Raw genomic sequence first — 12,044 nt, 5'->3', positions numbered from 1 at the left:
TTGAGATACCTTTTAGTCTCTTGGCTGAAGGTGCATGCTTTAGCAGTGTTAGGTATCATGCTGTATACTTTGGTTTGATTCCTGGGTGGAGCACTGAGGAAAGTGAATCCTTATAAAGTGTGTTATTAAACTGAGGCTAGACTCATTATCCAGAGAAATACAGAACAGGGGTAATGTTGATACCAGAGATAAGGTTTAGGACAGAGACATTAAAACAAGAACTTTATGTATAGAAATAAACCTTTATTTTATCTTGTTGATAAACATGGAATATCGATCAGGATTCAGTGGTTCCTCCGCCCATCATTGTCAAATTATAATAATTATAATGAATATCATATGACAATCATATAAGGTACTCTTAATTTCAATTCAATAATTACTGAACTACAATATACAGAATTTGATCTTTCACTAATACTGTAAAGATATTTACGTTTTATTTCATAAATGGCAAGAACAATTACCTTAATATCATCTAATGTTAGCTAGAGGTTAAAAATTCAACAAAGTAATATTCCATTTTTATTGTCTAACTATTTCTTTGTGAGATTACAAAGTGAAACTTATCATTACCTAAATGTAGTGCCCTTTTGAATAATGTTCAATTTACATAATTTGTAAATTTCAGTATCAAGTTTATCCCAGTAGAATAAATTGACACTTTACATTGAATTGCATTTTAATTCAATTCTACTAACAAAAGTTCGTTTGAAATGGATATTGCGTAACTTAGAAGCCACAATTACAGGTAAAGAAAGTTGACCTACAGCATATTAGTACAACCAATCTTAAAGAATATCAAATTTTGAGTTTATTACCATAAAAAGTATGTAACAACTTGCAATGAATCTTGGTCGACTTTCCAGCAAACGAGAGAAAAAATATCAAAAAGGCTCTATTTTCATAGAATCTATAATGGATATTTAATGAGTTTAAAATGGGACTTTATTACACACAATCACCAGGTAACACAGCTTAGCTACATTATCTAGACTTACAAAGTACACTGCAATAATCCAGAAATAATGTGATGTAACTGTCAATGCAGTCACATACACGGAAATGGAACTTCATTTGAAACAAGATCAATATTGGATACTCCTTAATTGCTGTAAATATTAATACATTAATTAAGCAAATAAACATATGTCTATATATGACTTCATGTAAACAAAGTTTCCAAGTCTAATCCGATATATCCTGTTAAAAAGAGTTACAATATTTCTTATATGAAAATACAATTCAAGTATATAACAAGCACTATTATAATATCTCTAAGACCATGTATGGGTTTCTTTAATCTGCACCATGTAGGAATTTGATATTTTGAGGACTGCTCTGCTTTAACACCATAAAATAATCATATTTAACACCATCATATTGAAATGCCACTATCACCACAGTAGGTATCTATGGATAATACGTCACTATCATCATCTCCAACACAAAACAATTATCAGCTCAAAATCTTTCTATTGTTCATGTCAAATTGATTTCCAAAATTGCATTGCTTGAAAATTTCAGAAAACTCAATATTTTAGAAATTATCATAATTTTTCACTGGAATTCACAATTTGATCAATTTCCCACACAATCTTTCATTACTACCGACCCTCATTGCGTCAATCTGCAAGCACATAGACTATTAAAAATAGAAACATGGGAACATATCATCTAAACTGATGGATGTAAAAATAAACAAATCAAGTTACTAAAGGAACTTACCCTTACTTAGTTGCTATGATATGACAATGATAAGCTATCTTCGATTCTATTCAGGTTTCATTCTCATGTGATACACAGAAATCAGGATCCATGTTTTGAAACAGTCTGTACTTGCTTAATAAGACATGATCATGCATATAAACTGAAGCATAACACTATCATTAATATTGCAAACAAATGCAATTATCAATTACTACTATTTGTAGTAAGTTTGTAAATAAAATTAAGCAAAACTCTTTCCTATGAAAATATAAATGTAAAGGTTTTATTGATTCAATCCAAGTAATTGATTAAAGTTACTTAATTGCAAACTGTTAAAAAAGCATAACTGTATGACAACCTAAAACCAAAAATATAATGATAGACCAAATTCTATAGATGCTATAATAATACTGAAAACAAAATCCTATATTACAAACAATTTTATCAAACAATAAAACATACAATGTATCAATATATATATATCCATTCCACTATATATCCTTAGAACAAGTGCATTCCCCACATTTACACTTGCAGTAATGCATGAAATGATTGCATAGCTTTTTATTTGTGAAAATAATTATCTACTTATATATTCCATTTGTTCCTTTAAATGTAGCACTAATTCAGCCCTTGCGTATATCATTTCAGTATTTGAAACAAATGATTGTTTTGCTGATACAATATTTCTCTAGGTCAGATTCTAGGTGCAGTGGATAAGGCACACAAATTCATCAATAAAAAGCTAGTCTCTGAAAAATACAGCACATGCACACGTATAACATATATATACAACTTCTATCAATAAAAATATATATTTGTGCATGGTAGGGTTTATCATAAAACATGTTTGAATGTCTAACAAATACACTGTTGAGGGATAATCACATAATTGATTAAGTCAGGTATATTTTGTTATATTATTTACAAGAACAATCTCATCTTGAGAATCTATCACCTTGTGAGAAGTTATGTCATAGTGAGGAGTGTATGGGGTATATCATGAATGTCGGTAATTTAAAGCAACAAATTAGTTTGAGTACATAAAAAATTATAGATTTAACGATAATGGAGATACAATTCTTCATAAAGCATATTATAGCTAAATGCCTAAAAGATTTAACAGAAATCCACTACAAACTGTTGTTTTAAAATACAACTGATTCACAGGTCCTTTAATTGTAGTGTAGAGTAGTTGAAATGTTCACTTTTCTCCAACATTACATGTTTACTAAAGCAGGTTTTACTTTCGTCCATAGGTAAGTATAAGCAGGAGTTAACCCAGTAGCCTCAGCAATGCCTGGCTATCGACCACTGCACCACATCCCTCATACGTCTTCAGCAGACTAGCCCACATGTAGCTACTCCTCAGCAGAAACTTATTGCCTGTTAAAGCGCAAAAGTAACCATCATTTTATGAACAGAAACCACATCAGACATTAAATATATATTGGGTGAGGTATTTTTCAACTACCTGGTAAACATAAAGAGCCTAGAAAGAGCCTAGTCTAACTTTTCCCTATATATTGAATAACAGTACCTGGTAGGTCAGGTGGGTTAGTTGGTTTGATTAGTTTAACGTCTCATTAACAGCAAGGACCATTTAAGAATGTGCTAGGTTTATTGGTGAAGGAAAGCCACCGACCAGCGGTCAATACATGGCAACTGCTCCACATGGGATTCGAACTTGCATCCCAGAGATGTAGGGCTTGTGGTAATATGTCGGGACACTTTACCACTAGGCCACTGCGATACCCAGTCTGGAAGATATTTTATGTATAGAACATTGGCACACCTTGAAAGCATATCAACAAAATATCAAGTGACTTGTGTTGGGACAACTTCAGTAAACATACAAGGAAGAATGTGTAACAACTGGTCAGAACTTACCAATTATGACCATTCCTTTTTTAGCCCTAGTAAGGGCTATGTTAACCTGGCAATGGTCATCACTGACCCCTATGTGATCCTCACACCACTTCTTACTGCTGTATCGGTCAATCTTGTACTGAGGTAAGGAGCGCACCGTGCTGTATATCACATAATCCCATTCACCACCTGTAAAATCAAGACCGTGTTAGTTTAATTATCAGTAACAAAAACTATTTAGAAATATATTCAACTACTTTCTTATTTTGTCCCAAACAAATTTTAGCACAAAACTGATTTTTAACAGATTAGGGTAAGGATGAATTTGCACACTCCATTAATTGCTATTGTAATGTCATGACCAAAATATAATTTGTGCCATTGTAATTTATCTAAAAAAATTCTGACACAAAAATATCACTAAATATAATATGCTCAACTTCTGCCACACATACAAGAATAAATAATAGTTTCCCTTGTAGTATGGTAACATATGGAATACATGTGTTTATTTGGGAGCCTCAGTAATTCTGTTTGCCTCCTTGTGATAGTGAGAGCCTTCTTTAAAATGCCACCTCACCGAAATATACTGCTAAAGACACCTGAAGGACATCTTAACGAGTCACAATAACTTTGATGAAGAGGAGAGATGAAATTAAATGTCATAAATATGGAATACTCAGCCAATATGATTTAAAATTTACTGTGAACATACATATATATTTTAATGGCAATCTTAATTTAGCACTTTTCCCGCCAGAAACTCTGCCTAAGATATACGAGTACACTAAATGTATTTTCTGTATATCCTTTACATAGCCATTACAATGATTGGATGAATTCATCATGTCACAAACCTGTTCAAGATCGCCTTTGTGCTGAAGTTAGATTTGCCAAAATAAGGTATGCTTACATTATTTGTGTTGGGATACTTTCAAGCTCAATTCAAATCTCCATAAAATCGTTGTTTAAGTTTGTATTAATAGTTACCATGAGCAGACAAGACATCCGAGACTTGGATATTCTTATGGCCAGCATTCAGCAGCATCTTTTTAATGGTCTCACATTGTACTTTATACTGGGTAAAAACAATCACTTTGGACTCCTGTACACCATGTCGACTTACTAACTTACAGGCTGTAGTCACCTAAACAGAAGAGCCAACAATTTATTTACCCCAAGGAATGCATTAAACATCTAATTGTAATACATACAGAATGAAGTCTACATAATATACTAAACGATAGCTTATATCAGTATGCCTAAAAACCTAGACATCTAATTAACAAGAGTGAAATGTGTTAAAAGAGTCACATTGGAATGAAGTAGCTATTTAAAACTAGGAGTATTACATAACATATCCACAGCATGTCTTCTAAATATACCTGACACCATACATATTACAGCCATTTCAAAACAAGATACTTTTTGAGAAAACATCTGAAGAGTGGTAATTAATCGTAGATGAAAACAGTTATTACATTTCATGTACTAATAAAGATGCTTTGCTACCAAAACAAGTTGGAATGAAAGTCATTTGATAAATGTAACTTAATATCTACTTTACAATACATACAGCTGTATTAACTTCCATGTTGTTAAGATATGAAGACTCCAATCCTCTGTCAGTCTTTACAGTAACGACTTCCTCTTTGCCAACCACATTACAGAATACAAATGGTTTGCTTGGACCAGCGGGCCAGATGTTGACCTTTCCTGGGACACGCTGTTCCACAGTACCACACTGCGGCATAGTCTCATAGAAATGTTCACATGGGAATGATGCTATTCCTTCATGCTGTGTGACAAAACATCAAATAAATTTTACATTTTCTTTAAAAATTGTAATAACAGATATCATCAAGGGCAAAATATGAGCAAAAATAGTTTATGATACATTAATTTAACACATTAATGTATTTGTAAATTCGCAAAGTACCGTAACAAATTCATTCTTTTAAATCAATCGCTATGAAAACTTAAAATTATAATGATATAACATAAACCTATCTGTCCCTGCTATACTCACCATACGATAGTATTTCCTTAGCACAAATGCCTTTTCAATGTATCGCTTCAGTAGAGAGGTTTTAAGACCTAAAGTCTTTGCCGTGGGACTACCAACATTATGAGGTAGCTGAATGACATCACCAAGGATTGTTAATTGTTTAGCACTTTTGTGGTGAATCACAGGAGTCATAGCTTCAGCTTCAGAACACATTCCACAGTCATCAATTATTATCTGCGGAAAAAAATGTTGTTGCTTTAATAGGCATCAATTATCATTTAAGGAAATGGATAGAAAACAACTAATATCCGTGAATTAGGATGAAAAGGATCACAGCTTCAATAAGCATAACTATCGTCGGTGAAAAAATATAGCAGTGCACTTTATGTCATAAAAAATACTTGAATCATTTCTTCGCAATTTTGATTGTTGTTTTAAAAGTAATGTTAATACCATATCTCAACTAACAAATAACATGTCATATTTCTACAGCCAAAGCTGGTTATTTTCAAATACAAAGGCATTAACATAGAAACAAACAAAAATTCATCCTCAAACAGTATCCATAAACTATAGAAACTAACCTGTTCTACAGCTACATTAGACAGTTTAGTACTGGCAGCAGAATCACATGTACACAGAAGGATCTCCGCCTGGTGTATTTCTGTCGCCTCAGCATCTGATTTCATCTTACAGTATTCCTCCACCTGATCTGGAGATATATCATCTGGATACATTTTAAACAGCATATCATACTCGTTGATAGTCTGGCTGAATGAATTAGTGCCTCGTCGTATGACATGGTGAAGGGAGGTGTCGTTTGGAGATGGTGAGTGAAACTCCTCACCTAATGGTTTCTGTTCATTACTTGGAATGGTGGACCCAGGTATGGGGAATTCCTTCTCCTCAATTTCTTCACTATACACACGCAGTATTTTTGGGCACATTTTCCCTAGATTTTGCAAGTTTGCTGGAAAGAAATCAAAGACTCAAATGAAGAAAAGGCAGCAAACACTATTTTGTTAAGTAAATTGTTAAATTGCCTAATATGCAATCATAATGACTCTTCTTTCTTAATGAAGGGTTGATTTAGATTACCTCACCTACCATGAATATTCTTAATTGCAATGGCAATGGGTAACAATTTAATAAAAGTTTCTACAACAACTATTTCATGTAATACAGTAAAGTTAACCAAAGGCCAAGAGGGTCTGTATCGCTCACCTGGAGTACAGGTGTTTATTTCCTGAAGGATTTTAAGATTTATCTCCATGGACTGATGGCAGATGCACAGTGCACCATGGCATAAGTTCACCTGGTCTGAATCACGGACCCTTTAATATGAGCCATGTGAACCAAAAACATGAACTTCTGGCAAACACATACCTGTTAAAACATCGACTGACTGCTCTGTTGGGGCACACAGTAATACCAGTTGTTGGCGGCCGGTAGCAGCATTACGTTTGGAGAACAAGTATGCTAAGTAGCTGGCTATGAGTGATTTGCCCGAGGCTACAGGACCCTGTATAGCTGTGAAGCGTTGCTGAAGACTCATTCCTACAGCAATGATCTGGTCTTCAGAAAGTCTAGGTATCCCCGTTACTAACAGTTGTAACAACATTTCTACGTCATTATTACCTGCAAATCAAGAATGGATTCATGTTTCAAAAAATGTTTTAATTAATGGTACTTTGCTACATCACAGCATATTGTAATTATTTTCAATCTTGGTTTTAGGTTAAGATGATAAGATAGTTATCAGTTCTTCCACTGTTTGTTAGATAATTTTTCAAGTTTTGTGAGACAGTTGATCTCGGAAGTGAACCATTTTAAAAGAACCTCTGATCAAACTTGTTTACCATAAAGAAACAAATCTATACCCTTGGCTAGCGACCTCTCAGAGTACCATGCTGTAATACCCTTGGTTAGCAAACTCTCAGAGTACCCTGCTGTAATAACCAAGTGATCAAACTTACCTATAGATCCATCAACTCTGCCACATACAATATCCTGAGCAAGTTGAGATGCTTCTGTTAACAGCTGCATGGAATATTCCATTAACCTGCAAGATCAAATACACAGCTCATCAATATTCTAGCGTGTGTTCAATATGGCATAAATCAATTGTCGAAGAACTTAAGAAAAATTTCAGTGTATGATCTTTTCTTAGAATACATCTACAAAATCATATGAAATCCATAAGAAAATATTTCGGTGGTTTGAATACCATTATATTACGTAGTTTACCCTAAAATAACTACATACGCATTTGACCCTAAAGCAAATTCGTCTAAAACATCAGATTTGTCAGTAGAAGGCCCAATAATCTTTATATGCTAAACCAACATCCTTCTTTATGCTTAAGTACTGTACATATCATAAAAGCTAACCCTTTTTTAATTCCGATTCCCGTGTATTCTGCATTATTTTATGTATTTTTTCTTCTGATAATTTATATCAATCAAAACGTGTATAATCTGGAAACCCGACTATACAGACCAAATATGATGGTCCTGATGATATCTGGTTTAGACAAGTAAAATTTTATGTAAAATCTAAGACATTCAATAAAGTGAATATGAAGATGTGTTACCTGTCATGTTTAGTCTTGGGAATCCATTCCAGTGTACAACAAAGACTGTTAGCCTGGGAGCCAAATAACTGAGAAGGAATGGTGGAACTGCTGTGTACAAGGACCAATTTAACAACGACATTATCCTGGACTCTATTCACTGACACAATCTGACAATATCCTACCCAACATATGGGCATGCCATTGTTGACTATCAATGCCACACTCTCACTCAAACTGGGATCATCAGCTATCTCCAAGTTGTTATATCTAACACAAACACAGTTCTGAAAATAGCTTGCTGCTAACTTAGAATTTCCAGGTGAGAAAATATCATTGAGGTTGACATCATTTGTAATTATGAACTGATGTTCTAAGCAGAACGTTAATGGTACCGTGAAACTTGCTACAATGTTAGAGGAAGCTGCTGACTTATTCTCCTTCCATTCCATACACAGATTTTTAACCACCACTGATTGGCTAGATGTAACAGCATTATGAGCAGATTCTAAAGCAAGAACAGGCGCCCACGATTGCTGGTAGGAAGCTGCATCTGGGTACGCTGTATTATCGGCAGGAGAAACACTGGTTTGACAGAAACATGTGAGTGGATCTTCTCTGTGCTCAAGGCAAATGTCTAGACTAGGAGTTAAGCTCAGTAACTGTACAGAGGGTGTGATGAGGCCATTACGTAATTGTGCTGACATTTGTACCTGAACAACATCATAGGTAGATAGATTCAATGTAAAGTCTGCGTAGTGTTTTATCTTCCCATTTAATGTATTACCTACAGACACATCTACTACATATCCTTCACTCTGAGCTGCTTGCTTAACATGTGGTCGTACTGATGTAACAGAACTCTGAAGCTTCTGCATGTTTTCTTCGCGAATTGCACTCAATAACCTTTGCCACTGGAACGCTGGAATTCTGGATATAAATCGGCTAGGATTTAGAACTTCAGTGGATACACTAGATATATCCTGGGTGCTGGTAGGTGACACATCATATATTCTGTCTTGCCAGGTCAACTGAACACTACAATTTTCGTCAAGTTTAGGTTTCTCTGATGTGTGTAATGCAGGTAGCTGAATTCTGTTGTTGCCATTGGGGATATCACCAATAGTTTGAAAGCACAACTGAATGTCATTTTCATCAAGGCTCTGTACAACTGGATGTAGTACTAGTGGACGGGCTTTAAGAGCAGAGCTTAGATAGAGACTAAGTACAGCTTTATCATATGAATCAGAACGTCGACTAACTGTAGTCAGATGAATACAAAGGGACTGGATTTCTTGACGGCTATAAACAGAGGGTTGATCTTCGATGACAGCTGTTATGAGGCGGGTAACGGCCAGGTCACTATACCTGGAGATAGGCTTGGTGAATGAGACATAAGGAGAGAGATTAAGCGAGCTATGTCCCTGATCAGCTACAGTAGTATCTCCTGAACAGACAAAGACAGGTGTATTCTGGATTTCATGAAGTTTCGATAAAGCAAGCATCAGCTGTGGATGGTATTCTGGATCTATCACATAACTTTGCGAGTAAGCAATTTCACCAGCATCTGCTGCTTGGCACAAGGACTCCCATAAAATAGTTAACATCTCAAAAGGATCCCGTGGCTTCTTGCCCAGCTGGCGGATGTAATTCATGATGCAGGTACAGGCCAATTTACAATTACACGTAGCAGAACCCTCTAGGAAAGGCTTTGTCAAGGCTATAGAATTTACTGCGTCAGCCGCATACTCTTGCATCCACCTATCTCTGTCAACAGCTTTGGGTTTCTTTTGACACTTCAGTGGAATGGTAGAAGGAAACTTATCAACAAGCAACTTAGCTACCTGATGATCTGTCTTTAACATAATTTCCTGTGCTATGAGATGGGCTTCTGGAGTCAGTTTCTCTCGCGTTTTAAGGTCATGATATTTACTAGCGTTTCCAAGCCTTTCTTTTCTCCACATCATACAGATGTGATAGAGTACTAGTAAACAGCTCTTCAGGTAATCAGCCCCTGCCCCAGGATCATTTAGTGTCTCTTGAACCTCCTGGTATGTAAATATACATTTTGTGTTAATCACAGATTTCTTGGTCTGAATTCTTGTCACCTCACCAGTAGCAGAAACAGTCATGTATACCGACAAGGCAAGATGATCCTCTCCTGGTTTAAGACTACATAGCTCTGACCCAAGTCTCTCAGGGAGCATATTGACTGTGCTGTTTGGTGTGCTGAATGAAGTACCGCGAGATCTGGCTTCTTTGTCTATGAAACTGTCCTTCTTGACAAAGTAGCCAACATCAGCCACATGTACACCTATTGAGTAGCTTCCGTCACCTAACTCATCTACACTCAGAGCATTGCTGATACTTTCCACACCTGGCGAGTCGATTGAGAATGTCCAATGCTGTCGAATATCATGACGGATACGTATCTCATGATCTGGAATGGTGTAAGTGTTTGGATACTTGCTATTAATCTCTCCTTCAACCTCTGCTTTGAACATCCTTCTGGGAATGTTGTGTTCTACATTGAGGACCTGTAAGCCTAAATCAACAGTTGTGCCAGCTGGTATATAACCCACTACAACACCAATGGGTAAGGAAAATGTGGGATCCCATTTCAGGTACTGCACCACGAAAAGTTTGTCAGATGGCTTAGTGCAGTCCAATTCCACAAACTCGTGAAAACCTAGAGTTTTACTCTGTGAGTAACGATAGACACAAACAAGATTACTGCTGACATTCTCCACACGAGATGGCTTCAGAAGGTTGTATATGCAAGGAACACCCTGGTTAATGGGCCACATTAGACCGGTGTTGTCAACCGAGGCCGTACACACGAAAAGTCTGTTTTTAATGTCCATACTTCTCCTCAGTACGCCTACAACCTTTCCTTGAGGACAACCGTCCACAGGTTCTGCAGTGTCCGAGGACAAAAGCTGCACCACTACCTCATCCATGTTGAACGCACGACCACAATGCTGTCTGGTGTTGATGAGGATTTTGCTGTATGGTAAAGACGAGTCCTGAACCTCAGCATACATCTTAGACCTAGACACAACTCTTAAAGTACAGAGTTTGAACTGATTTGGTTGAACTTTCAGCAAATTTAACAAATTCTTTTCATTAAAGACAGATGGATAAATTTCATCCTCGGGCTCGTCTTTTCCAGTATTACCTACATACAACACAGCATGCTCGTCTTCCTCTCGAATCTTGAAGTCATTGTTACTGACAGATGGTGCCGATTCTTTTGCCAGCTGCTTAATGACATCGTCAGTGTCAGCCAAGTCCTCAGTATCAAGGTTATTCAGGTAGTCCTCAAAACTAGTCTGCCTTTGTATTACTGTGTCCAACCCATTGGCATGACCGCTGAGGATCTGGGCTACATTCCCAGCTGGAACCTCCCAAGGGGTCTCAGAGACTGAATTCACAGAAGGACCCATATTGATATCTGGGTTTGGATTTTGTCGTTGCTGACTAGCAATTTCCATCATGCGGTCTTTTGCTGAGGAGTTGAGCAAGTTTGATACTTGCTGTTTGACAGCATTCAGAGTGACTGTTGCAGGATGGATACTCTTCATATTATCACAGTGCTTTAGGAACACTCTCCATACGTTAACACACTCTCCCACCGCACATAGGGCTACAGGATCTCCTATCACAGCTACAAAGGACTGGGCACGGGTCAGGGCCGTGTTGAGAAGCTTAGAATCGGACAAGAATCCAAAGTCACTATCTTCAATATCACTTGCTCCAGGTGATGTCTTAGACTCTAAGATACTGCATGTTCTTACAGTAGAGAGAAATAGGGCTCTGAACTCCTTCCCTGCAATTAAATAAACACACAGTTTGCATCGATATCCATGATGTATTCAAATTAAA

At 36.5% G+C, this 12,044-nt stretch overlaps 1 protein-coding gene across 1 annotated transcript in view; it reads right to left on the bottom strand.

Annotated features, from left to right (window-relative positions):
- Positions 1-222: 222 nt before the first annotated feature.
- The window catches only part of LOC138323328 (3'-5' exoribonuclease HELZ2-like), a 36,594-nt gene continuing 24,772 nt past the window's right edge, over positions 223-12,044 (bottom strand). Inside the window, exons 22-30 of the mRNA XM_069267866.1 lie at positions 8,181-11,988; positions 7,564-7,649; positions 6,974-7,225; positions 6,172-6,557; positions 5,609-5,821; positions 5,156-5,377; positions 4,570-4,726; positions 3,601-3,768; positions 223-3,096 (exon numbers count right to left, since the gene is read on the bottom strand). Coding sequence (XP_069123967.1) covers positions 2,987-3,096; positions 3,601-3,768; positions 4,570-4,726; positions 5,156-5,377; positions 5,609-5,821; positions 6,172-6,557; positions 6,974-7,225; positions 7,564-7,649; positions 8,181-11,988 — 5,402 coding nt within the window. The 3' untranslated portion in view covers positions 223-2,986. The remainder of the gene's footprint in view (positions 3,097-3,600; positions 3,769-4,569; positions 4,727-5,155; positions 5,378-5,608; positions 5,822-6,171; positions 6,558-6,973; positions 7,226-7,563; positions 7,650-8,180; positions 11,989-12,044) is intronic.

The sequence above is a fragment of the Argopecten irradians genome, chromosome 5, assembly GCF_041381155.1.
Source record: "Argopecten irradians isolate NY chromosome 5, Ai_NY, whole genome shotgun sequence".
NCBI classification, from domain to species: Eukaryota; Metazoa; Mollusca; class Bivalvia; order Pectinida; family Pectinidae; genus Argopecten; species Argopecten irradians.
Note: the sequence above shows the minus strand (reverse complement) of the source record. Positions and strands in the feature narration are given on the sequence as shown.